General features: G+C 35.0%; 1 protein-coding gene and 1 long non-coding RNA gene across 2 annotated transcripts; both read right to left on the bottom strand.

Annotated features, from left to right (window-relative positions):
• Positions 1-273: 273 nt before the first annotated feature.
• Positions 274-1,484, bottom strand: LOC113313099. Its single transcript, XM_026561821.1, has 2 exons — positions 906-1,484; positions 274-798 (listed from the first exon to the last, which is right to left on the bottom strand). The coding sequence occupies exons 1-2, from the start codon at positions 1,482-1,484 to the stop codon at positions 274-276; spliced, it is 1,104 nt and encodes a 367-aa protein (XP_026417606.1).
• A 6,807-nt stretch (positions 1,485-8,291) lies between these two features.
• LOC113308271 lies at positions 8,292-9,289 on the bottom strand. The gene is made up of 2 exons (XR_003339630.1): positions 8,746-9,289; positions 8,292-8,521 (listed from the first exon to the last, which is right to left on the bottom strand). It is a non-coding gene; the product is annotated as an uncharacterized LOC113308271 (long non-coding RNA).
• Between the last annotated feature and the right edge of the window lie 3,534 nt (positions 9,290-12,823).

The raw sequence follows: 12,823 nt of genomic DNA, 5'->3' as shown, positions 1-12,823 counted from the left end.
TTTACGGCTGTGACGTGTGAAGCATAATTGACGGTGATGGATTAGGACAACAAGGGCGCTTAGGTGGTCTGGCCACGTCTGCGGGACATCAACTTCTGCAGCACTCACGATCTAAACGGTGCGATTAGTTCACGCCCAAAACCATCCTTTTCTTTAAATCATATAATTTTATTACTAAAATTTTTCCAAAACAAAAACTAGCCATCACACTCCAAGGCTTAATTTCATTATACTCAAAAGAATAAAAGAGAAGTACAAAAAATCTTTACACTTTCAGTAGAATCTAAAGTATCTGATATTCTCATCTTCCAATCTTCCTATAAAGCTTGGTTTATTCTCATATCTCACAATTTCACCCCTGCTCAAAGTAGCTCCTTTTTTGGCAATCTTATCTGCTGAAAAATTTGCTTCTCTATAAACATGTCTGATAGATACTCTTCTCATATGTGAAATTACTTTCTTCCATCTATTAAGAATCATCCAAGGAATTATATTACCAGTAAAAGCGTTCAACACAGCATGAGAATATAGACTGAAAAGTACATTCAAAAAAGATTTAGATACAGCCCATTCACCTGCCATTACCAAAGCCATCATCTCTGCTACAAAATTTGTTGCAATACCCAGACCACCAGCCATTGCTCCCACACATTCACTGTCACTATTTCTTCCAATAAATCCAAAGCCTGCCACTCCTGGATTGCCTTTAGCTGCTCCATCACGACAAATTGGTATTTGATTGTGTTCTGGCAGACTTAAATGAATCTCCTTAATCCTTGTAGTTTTACTTTTTATCCCCTTCAGGCCAATATATATAATGATATTCAAATCATAACTACAATTATGCTCATCCCCTTATCTCTACTATTGCACACTCTGGTAAACCACAGTATTTTTTCCTTAACATTCTCTGTATTTGGAGTCACATCTTCATACAGTTTTTTATTCCTAGTCAACCATATTTCAACCATCAAAGTATAAACAGCAATATACCATATTTCGTTTACTGCAGGACTTTTAGATTGCACCGAGTTGAGTACTTCATCAAAATTTGAAGGATTTAAGATTTTAAAAATACCTCCCAGCCAGTGCCAAATCTTCTTACTAAAGGAGCATTCCCAGAGAAGATGTGTCAGTGTATCCTGTCCATTGCAGCATATATAACATTTTGAAACAATAGAAAATCCTTTCTTTCTGACACTGTCTTCTGTTGCTACAACACCTCTCACAATTTTCCACATATTACAGGCCAAGTTTGGATGTATGCAAGATCTCCAAATTTTCTTAGCCCATGAACATTTAGGGAACTTTTTTCTTATATCTTGTACTGCATTTGCAACAGAGAAATCCCCTGTTAAACTTGTCTCCCAAATTCTTCTATCAACTCCATTCCCAATATATAGTAAGTCATCTTCATTGAAATAAGCATTCATCTCCAGTGGTATTTGACATTCATCATTTGTAATTAGCTCACTCACTTTCATATCCTTATGTTGTAGGATAAAGTCATCATGTGTATACATATCACATAATGCTTATGTATTCACCAATTTATCTTTCTACACAGATATTGTTTGACCATCACCCACATTCCATCTAGTTGCTTCTTCAAAATCATTTATCACTCACTTTAAACTAGGCCAAATTTAAGATTTTTTATAGGTAGTGATTCATTCCCCTTTCTTGTTTTTATATTTCTCTCTTATGAATCTAGTCCATTCTTCATCCTCTGTTTCGATCCTCCATAGTAATTTCAGCAAGAGATCTTTATTGACATTTTCCAACCTTCTTATCCCAAGTCCTCCCTCTTCTATTGGAGCACACACTTCATCCCACTTGACTGTAATGAGTTTTTTAACTACTGGGTCACCTGACCATAAGAAATTCCTTATTATCCTTTCACATTCCTTGAGAACTTCATTAGGCCATATATATACAAACATATTATAAATTGGGATACTACACAATACACTTTTCACTAGAGTAAGTCTTTCAGAGAAATCTAGGATTTTCCCCATCCAACCAGCTAGTAGTTTTTGTAAAATTTCTACAATACCCCAAACTTGGGTTTCTTTACTTTTCCTGGTTTCAAAATTACTCTCAAATATTTATCTATGAAATCAGATAATTTCATTTGTAGAAAACCAACAATTTCCATTCTCCTACTTTCAGTGACACCCCCAAAAAAACATTTTCTCTTGCTTTTATTCACCATTTGCCCTGATGCTTGTTGATACTTCAATAACAATTGCATTAATTGTTCCAATGACTTCTTGTGTCCATTGTAGAAAACAAAAATGTCATCTACAAAGAGTAAGTGAGATGGTTGACAACCATTTCTACTCACCATTGATTTAATAGTACCCTCCTGGACTATTTTAGTTATGTTTCTACTCAGCACCTCCTCAACAATTACAAAGAGTATTGGAGATAAGGGATCTCCTTGTCTAAGGCCCCTACCCACTTCAAAGAATTCACAAGTTCCTCCATTCACCAAAACTAAGATTTTAGCAGACATGAAAATTTTGTGTAACCAATGAATATTGTTTTCTGAAAAACCAAAATGCCTCATTGTCTCAAAAAGGAAATCCCAACTCAAAGAATCATAGGATTGAGTTATATCTAACTTCAATCCCACATTTCCACCTCTTCTTTTTATCTCCAATTCATTTACTAGTTCGGAATCTAGAACTATCTTTTCATGAATCCCTCTCCCTTTAATGAAAGCTCCTTGTTGTTTTGATACCACCTTTTCCACTACACCCTCCATTCTTGTAGTCATAATTCTAGTTATTATCTTGAAACAGAAATTAGCAAGACCAACTGGTCTATACAGATCAGCTCTTCTTGCACCTTACATCTTTGAAAACAAAAATAGGAAGTTTGAGTTCATTCCTTTAGGTATGAATTTACAGTCCCAGCAGTATTGTATTGCATTCACTAAATATTGACAAATAATATCCCAGGCATACTTATAAAAGCTACCAGGAAATCCATTCGGCCCAGGTGATCTATTTGCATTCATGCTAAATACTGCATTTTTGATTTCCATTGCTGAAGGAGTAGCATCTAACATAACATTATCCTCCTCAGTAATCACCTTAGGAATCACTTCAAAAATCTTCTCATCAATGTTCACTGGCCGTGCTTCAAATTTCTTTTGAAAATGAGATACCAAAATATCAGTTATTTGTTTTTGCTTTGTAGTAACATTTCCATTACTATCCTCCAGCTTTGCTATATTGTTATTTGCTTTTCTAATCTTCATTTTAGCATGGAAAAAAAGCAATATTAGCTCCACCATCTTGTGCCCATTGTACTCTAGATTTATCTCTCAATAATTCATTATACTGTTGAGCAACCATTTCATGCTTCCCTCTAGCTGTAACAAGATTATTTAGCAAAGTGATATTCTCGGGATGAGAATCAGATAATAAAGCAGCAGTCATTACTTCCTCTTCAGTTTTTTTGATCTTAACTCTTAAATCACCAAAAACTTCCCAATTTCATAGTTTAACACAATTTTCAAACCTTTTTAACTTGGACATAAACACAAAAGCTGGATTACCTTCACATGCTGCTTCCCAAGACTCCTTGATTAACTGTAAGTATTCAGGATGTGTAGTCCATACACTTTGATATCTAAAAGGTACATTTGCTGGTTTTGGAATGTCAGTGGTACTACCCATAAGTGGTCCATGATCAGATACTCCTCTTACTCTCACCTTCATATAAATCTAACCATTTTGGATTGAAAAATCTTTGTCTAAATCACATATAATTCTTTTCTTCCCCACTCTATTATTACACCATGAATATTCAATGCCAGTTCTATTTGCTTGAATTAGTTCACAAGATTCCAAACAATTTTTAAAATATGTCATTGCTTGTTTTATGGGACTTCTACCTCAAATCTTTTCATCACAACTTAAGACCACATTAAAATCTCCAAGAACTATCCAAGGAAAATTTAATGAACTAATTCTTTTTAATTCCTCCCATAATTCTTTTCCATCAACTACAAGACATGATGCATGAATTCCAGTAACTAAAGTATCTCCCACTTTCACAGTAATCAAAGAAGACTGCCAAAATAACCAAATATTCCCTTGCAAGTAGTAGTAGAATTGTGAATCAACATTTAACTCATTCCAGGTAATCTCAAATTCCTTATATTACTCCCATTATCTCTTATTTTTGGTTCAGCAACCCAAAGTAAAGAAGGATTAAATTGATTCACTAAACTATATAATTTATCTCTGGCTCTTATTCTTTTCAAGCCTCTGATATTCCAATATAGGACTCTCATTGAGAAGAATTTGATTAAGAAGATGCAGGACTTCTCCCTCCTTTATTTTGATAAAATTCTAGGAGCTTGCTTTCTAGTAGTGATAAGAGATATACCAGATTTATTTTTTGAATTTTCAGCTTCCTTTGAACTACTCACTTTACTAGCTTGTGATTTATTGACTATCTTCTCCTTGATAGGCAGCTCTGAGCATTCTTCCATAACATCCACCAAAGTTTGAAATTTACTTGCAGAAGCATAAGTACTCATATCCTCTAGATTTTTAATCTTTGAATGCACTGCAAAAAAAAATTGAATAATATTCTCCATAGATAGCTGAGGGAATACCACAAAAAAATCAACATTATGAGTGAAAGTTATTTCTCCTTCTTCCAAATTTGTATGAACAGAATCATGAATATCTTCCTTATTGTTTAGAGAAATCTCTATTGGAGAAACATCATCTTGTACTAAATTTTGTAAAATATGATATTTACCTGAACTTCCACTTCCATAGCATGTACCATCTTCATTGACTTTTTCCATTGAAGGAAAAATAGTATCCACAATCTTGTCTTCAGTTAATAGTTCATTCTCAAATCCCTTATTCTTCTGTGTTCTGTGAGTGTTACATATATCAAAACCAATATATTTTTGAGGGTTATTCTCCTTGAGTTTCCATACCTTCCTTGGTACTACATTATGAACTTCACCAATTGCATCATTTTGCTCATTAATCTTTTTTTGCACTCTACATTCAGTTACTAAGTATCCCACCACTTTACAATGATTGCAGAAGCTAGGAATTTTTGGTATCTGTACCTCTTGTTCAAAACTTCCATATTTGGTTTGAACTAAGACTTGACTAGGAATCTTATTTGCTAAATCCACTTCAACTAAAACACTGGCATAATATCCTACTTCCCTTTTAAGACTTGTATCATCTACTTTTATAGCTCTTCCAATAGCATCACCAAGAGACATAAGAATTTTTTCTTTCCAATACTCAATTGCTAAACCATGAAAATTTGCCCACACAAAAGTTGTAGTAGTTTTCTAAGCAGAAGGATTAAATTTGGTTTCCAAAGTCTCAATTTAAGAATTTGGGCCTCTACCTTCCAAAATCCATTCCAAATATATTTCATATCTAACTCATTTGCTAATTTAATGATGAAAAAACCTTTCCCAAGAGGAATTAATTCATAGTTACCTGATGTTTTCCACTGTTTCCTCAAGGATTCTTCTGCAGTAGCAAACTTCAGCTTGACAAAATCTAGTCTCCCAATCAAACTAAAATTCCATTCACTGAGACTCTCATCAATATCTTCATCCGGTATGTATAGAGATGGAACCACACTAGAAACTTCATCTTCAACTCTCTTCTCTCTTTGATCAGAGAAAAAACTAAAATTAGGGTTCTTCAAAATCGATCCCATAGATGATGAAAAATCAGAAACTCTTTATTAGAATCCAACAAAATAGATTTTCAGGTGATTTCTAGATTCAGACAAGGATCGAAGTAAAATTAACACCAATCATCGAAATAAAAAACAATGATTCACCTGAATTAATGAAGAAAGAGATCAAAATTTTGGAAACAGAGCACGAAAAATTTCACTGAGTTCGTCGCCCGATTTGCAGAGCGTGACTCAGCCCGATTTGCTGATGTTCACAATCAATACAGTGAATTATTCCCTTTAAGGAGTGAGAATTATTATTATTGTATAAAGAGTATCATTATAAGAAACTATTTGAAAGCCTAACAAGCTAAGCTCCAACAACGTACTACTACATTAGTTGAACAGGTTGTCGTGCTAGTCTACCAGCGAGCCTCATGAGGAACTCCTAGGACCTCCTGCAGCGCATAAACCCTTTGAGAAATGGGATGACCAGCTGAGCTAGTTACCCGTTTTTAATTTGCAAAAAAAAAAAATCAACGACAGAAGAAGAAGCGTGTGGTTGGAGTTTGGAAGGACATGGTTGGTTTAGTCACTGACGGCTGAAACAATGGCGCTGGCGGTTGAGCCACTGACGTCCCATTTCTTGAGCTTTGATATTGGTAAGTTCTTTACGCATTAAATTTATTTCATATGTAATTAATGCCAAAACAAATTCATATATTTTACATAAAAAATCAGTTGATTAAACCAAAACAATTAAATGATATCATTGTTGTTGTAGGAATCACTCCCTTGATTTATATTTTATTTGCGGAATACCAAATAGTGAAGTCCTCGTAGCATTCAACCAAACGAAATGGATGTCAAACTAAAAAATGGAAGACGCGGTTGTTACCTTGTTTTCAGAATCCAATGTACATAAAGCTCTGAAAGAAAGTGTTCAGCGTTGAAGCTCTTCTTACAATCCAAAAATGACTCAGCGAATGTAACTGAATATGATGAAATTGAAAGAGCAATTGGGTTATTGTTATTGGATCAAACGTTCTTTCTTGACTCAACCAGTATTTATCACGTTGGTCGGGTTGAAGCGTTACAAGATCTGCATAGTGCACCATATATTATGATTGGAGGTCCACAATTTTAACAGAAATATACCACAACCAGCATTCATAAAGGCAACAAGCTTTACTGTTTTTTGGGGCATCACAGAGGTAAATATCTAAGTTATGCTTTTTAAATTGAGTAATTTTCTAAACGAAAACATGGACAAATACTAAATACGAATTGATTTCCAGTATTGGTGGTATACCTACTTTCGTGTTGGTAAACCAGCTCTTGAAGACAAGAACCAAATAGTTCAAATAATGAGACATATATTATAAGAGGAACTAGGATAAGGACATTGGTTACAATTGAAAGCTTTTTGCTTTTGCTCAAAGATATCAACAAAAAATGACCAGGAGCTCTAAACTTTGCTGAGTGTGCACTTCATGGGGCACAACGATTTTGCTTTACACCCCGATATCGACCCGAGGTGTTTGATATTTGGGAGAAAGATTACTTTTCTGGTTACAAAATACTTTCACAAATGCGATTAATCCCCCAAGACAGATGCAAGTCTTCGGATCAGATTCTGATAGGTTTGACAAGTAGAGGTCATGGGAACCATATGAAGCAAACATTAAAATGAATATTATTGAAGCAGCTTATCTCAAATGGTACCAGAGAATCGTGAATCCAAAATAATCAGATTTAGATTCACAACTATTAGATTCAGATACTGACAAATACCACCATATGATAGTTTTCGATCTATACGACTATTTGATCAAATCTATCAAAGATAAATTAGATCTTAGTCGGATCCCGTCAGATCAAGATGTGTGCAAAAATATCACGAGATGCGAAAACCAATCATAAAATCTTATTGTCTTCAAATCTTCAATTGTACCTGCACACCACAAACTCGATTCCATATATGATCGATCTCGCGCAGAACGAAGTCTGTTAACAATGGATGATCACAAGTTGCATTTAGATCAAAAAACAGTTCCGAATATCCCGTCGATACCTTGATCTAGTTTGAGTGACCTTATATCTGAAGATCCTGATGGATGCTCTTGTCGCGTACATTTGCCTTAAAACAAACAAGTTGTTCTCACCGTCTTTCTTAATCTTCCTAAGGATATTAATTCTTTTACTCGCCTTCGTTGACTTTACTATTGCGAATTGATGTGATTTTATCTCATAAACGACTGAGTATCCAATAACAGATCCCAGATCATTGTGATTATGACAATCATTTATCGCTTTATAAAGTTTATATATACCATCGAGTCTATGTACTATAATCTTTAATGGGCATTCATGTTTTATTTTTTTTAATTTTTTTTTTAAGAAAAAGGAAAATGATGTATTAGATGGAGCACAAAGAGCAAATTAGAAATAAGCATCAAATACATCAACCCACAGGACGACTGACCCAACACCAATGACCAATGAACCAGTACCCCCTAGTAAATAACAGTTGAATTCCCTAGGGCATACCAATAAGGGAAACTGAGAGTTACATGGTGAAACACCGATACAAGAGGATAAACTGATACACCAAACACCAATCACTTAAAGGAATCAGATTTAAAGTCCTAAACAACAAACCTTTCCAAACATGTTAGAGAAACAAACAAACGAGACAAGCAAAACTAGAAACAAACCAGGCACACACACATCCCAGTAACAAAAACTAATCCCAAGCATAATTTCATACCACCAAACTAGCCACCACTTCAACCATCTCTGGGAAGAAACACCAGCAGCGCCACCACACAACAACCTGATTCAAAGAAAACACCACCAGCTTTTACATCAATCCGACCACCGAAAGAAGATGAAGCTAAGAACTGCATTGAAACTGCAGCTAGAGACAACACTCCTTCAATCCCACAAACACAATCACCATCGAAGGAGTAGCACCACCCAGAGACAAACATGGAATATCGAATATCTAAAATAAAAAACAAAAAACCATCAAGCGGACCTAAAGAACATAGAGCTAACCTGAAGTCACCACCGTCGACAGATCAATTGAGGAGAAAACTTGAAAACAAGAACCCATCACAACATACACCACCCCCAGTACCTGAAAAATGAAAAATCGATCCAACAAACCCCAAAAAATCACCAACAAGAAGACCTAACAAATAGATCCAGAAGAGGCGCTACCACCGGTCGATTATTCACGGAGAAAACAAAACCAAATAAATAAAAAACTTATTTATCATGACTAGGTACATATTAACAGTATAGACATATGGATCTTACTTGATTTGACCTAAAAGGACCAAATCAAGCAAGATTCAGAAAGATCAGACGAAATTTTTTGAGGCAGTTACATGGGAGAAAAAAGAGGAAAGAAAAAGTTAATGTGTTGTGAAATTCCCGTTTCTTTGATTGATTTTTTTAAACCCTTAACGTCTTCTTCATATACGTATGTCATTTATCCTATGACTTTCAGTCTTGCCACTTCCCTCGCAAACGATTTCCAAGCGATCACTCCTTAAACGACAACCTTAAACTAACGCATAATTGATTTCTATGCCTTTGTACACAAACTATTATTTTTCCTCGTACCTCTTTTCCCATACCAAATCAGTATGATAGCGGGAAGAAGTATCAGTCCCTAGCCGATGCACATATTCGTCGTGAAGACCGATTCCAAACAACCGTCCTTTAGATACATTAACATCGATTGATAACTTCTAGGTTTGAGTTTTAAAAACAAAAACACCAAGTGTACAATCGACACACGTGAACTGACTTGTGCTATGCTTTTAAATTTTAACAAAAACGGTTTTCCTAGTGTTAGAGCACTGCTCGGTCGAACTTGCAAGCGTTTCTATCTCAAGCTTGTTTGTCAAGTTTAGTTGCCAACAATATAAGTCTTGATTTCTAGTCTACTTATATCTAAGTATCGTATTATGATAGGAAGTGTAGTTGAGCTTTAGACTTCACGGCGTTCATCGAATGAAGACGAAGAACTACTCAAGGGAACTTGTGGAACTTCATCACCAAAAGGTATGTGGAGACTTGAACTCATCTATCCCTCAAAAGTATATCTACTTTATATCCTATTTGAGACAAAAAGTCGTACTGCTATATAGACTTCAATTATACACATTTGGTATTTCGAGCCGAGTTTATCTCGCTTATCTATTTCTCGAAATATGTGTGGTAAGATTTCGCTTTAACCAAGTTCATCTTTTTGTCTTGAAGAAATTCAAAAGATGATCATGTGAAAATCGCCTTGTAACATCTTGCAAGATTCGTGTGAGACAATCATTTGATGTAGACTCAGAATGTTTTGTATTGATCATTCGATCACTTGAAAATTTGTTTGAATCTAATAATTTGTGTAAGACATCTATTGTCGTCTTCCAAGAATATTTCAATGATTGAAATGAGGGTTTAGAACATGTAACCATGATTGGATATAAACATAGTGTGTATTCACATTTGTGTAATGTCCAAAACCGGGAACCATGGTATGCGTACCCGTATGCGTACTGGTTGGTTGTTGGAAGTCCGGAAACTAAGTATGCGTACCCGTACACGTACTGGCGTAACCAAACTCAGTCCGTCTATTTAGGTATGCGTACATGTTTGCATACTTAAGTAGGTTATGTTCTAAAATCGGTTTGTTCATGAACTAAAAGATATATATAATAAGGAATGCAATCTTTTGCAAACCGTGACTATAATGTTCATGAAATGATTCGAGTATATCAAAATCGATTTTGCTTCAATTGTGTCTTGTATACTTCTATGAGAATATAAACAATTGAATAACTCTCTAACTAGTTTCATTTGAGTCATTTGAACTAGATATGATAAAGATGAATAAGGTTGATATGAAAGTGCTCATATGGCTAACCATTGGTTAACTATTGTTGAACCAAGTAAGTGTACATGTTTAGGTATGGTTACCTTTATCTAAATGATGGTACATTTCATTTGGGTATAACAATCTAAGTTCGATCTAACGGTTGAAAGATATTAGCTTGAATCGAATCAGATTTTCATCTAGTGGTGAATATTAAACGCTTTGTTACCAAGGTAGCAATGATTGCAAACCCTGATTTGGAGACTATATAAAGGAGAACTCTAGCAAGTGGAAAACCTAATCCCCACACCTCATGTGTGGTACTAGTTGCGACCAGAGTCGATTTTCCTTTAACCTTAGGTGCTAGAGCACTGCTTGGTCGAACTCGCATGCGTTGCTATCTCAAGCATGTTTTTCAATATTAGTGATCAAAACTATAAGTCTTGATTTCTAGCCTATTTATAGATGTCTCGGACTAGGACATAGATAGTATAGTTGAGCTTAGATCTCTCAACGTTCATCATCTGAAGACGAAGAACTACTAAGGGGAGATTGTGGAACTTCATCAACAAAAGTTATGTGGAGACTTAAACTCATCTATCACTTGGAAAGTCTATTTCTTCTCTATCTCCTATATTGAGACATAAGTCGTGTTATGATATAGTTTTCTATTATACACATTTGAGATTTCGAGCTGAGTTCATCTCACTTATATATTTATCGAAATATGTATTGGCAAGCTTTCTCTTTAACCATGTTCATCTTACATTCGTGACGAAAATCCGAATAAGATCATATGAAAATTGCCGAGTTACATCTAACATGGTTTGTGTGATACAATCATTTGATGTTACCATGGAATGTTTCATTAAGATAATTTCAATAACTTGAAAATTGCTTTGATGAAAAATAGTTTGTGAACAACAACTATATAACGTCCTCTAAGAAAGTTTCAATGATTGAAATTAAGAGTTCATGAGATAACCATCCTTGGATATAAGCATATATAGTGTGTTCACACATTAGTGTATAAATCCATAAACCGGGAACCAAATGTATGCATATGTGTGTATACAAAATTGGTGAAGGGGACAAGATAAGTATGCGTACCCGTACACATACTTTTAGAAGTTTTCGAACCGAAAATAACTGATGGGTTTAGGAATTACAAACTCCTGAACTAGTCACCTTAAGTATGCATACCCGTATGCATACTGGTAGGAGTTTTCGAACCGAAAATATCTGCTGAGTTTGGGAATTACAAACTCCTAAATTGGTCACCTTAAGTGTGCATACCTGTACTCATACTGGTGGAAGTTTTCCAACCGAAAATTTATGCTGAGTTTGGAAACTTGACAAACTCAAATCCGGTTGCTTAAGTACGCATACTTCAGCTGGTTATTTTGTTAAATCGGTCAGTTCATGAACTTAAACATTTAAATCTTAAGGAATGTAATCTTTGCAAACCGTGGCTATAATTTTTATGATTGATTCAAGTGAATCAAACCGATTTGATTTCGATTGTATCTTCTATGCAATTGAACAACTCTTTAACTAGTTTCATTTGAGTCATTTGAACTAATTATGGATAAGATGAAGAAGGTTAATATGAGAGTAACCATGTGGCTAACCTCGGTTAACTATTTGATGAGCCAACATGAGTGTACACGTTTGGGTACGGTTCATAAACCTAAATGAGGGTACATTTCATTTGTGTGTAACAAGCTAAGTTCGATCTAACGGTTGAAAGATATTAGCTTGGCTGAATCAGGTTTTTCATTTAACGGTGATTATTGAATGCTTTGTTACCAAGGTAACTTGGATTGCAAACCCTGATTTGAAAACTATATAAAGGAGAACTCTAACAACTGAGAAACCTAATCCCCACACCTCTTGTGTGATAGTAGTTGTATAGCTAGAGTCGACTCTCATTTAACCTTAGGTTTTTTTCTGAGACCCCGTAGGTTAATGAATTGAAGACTTCATTGGGATTGTGAAGCCAGACCGATACTACTTCTCTTGTAGTTGTGTGATCTGATCTTGATGTTCCCATCGTACGAGTATAATTATAAAATTGTCTTGAGATTTATTTCTCTGGTAGGCAAGATAGAAAAGTAGTCACAAACAAACTTCGTCTCATCGTTTGTGATTCTATAATATCTAGTTTCACCATCATACGATTTAGATAATTGTGAGGTGATTGATAACACTAGGTTGTTCTTCGGGAATATAAGTCTGGTTTATCAATTGGTTCCT

The sequence above is a fragment of the Papaver somniferum genome, chromosome 9, assembly GCF_003573695.1.
Source record: "Papaver somniferum cultivar HN1 chromosome 9, ASM357369v1, whole genome shotgun sequence".
Lineage (NCBI taxonomy): Eukaryota > Viridiplantae > Streptophyta > Magnoliopsida > Ranunculales > Papaveraceae > Papaver > Papaver somniferum.
Note: the sequence above shows the minus strand (reverse complement) of the source record. Positions and strands in the feature narration are given on the sequence as shown.

Coding starts and splice junctions, on each gene's coding strand:
- LOC113313099 (XM_026561821.1), bottom strand. CDS start 1,484: ATGAAAGTGAGTGAGCTAATTACAAATGATGAATGTCAAATACCACTG. Junction 799..905: donor TGACTCCAAATACAGAGAAT/GTTAAGGAAAAA, acceptor ATTGGCCTGAAG/GGGATAAAAAGTAAAACTAC.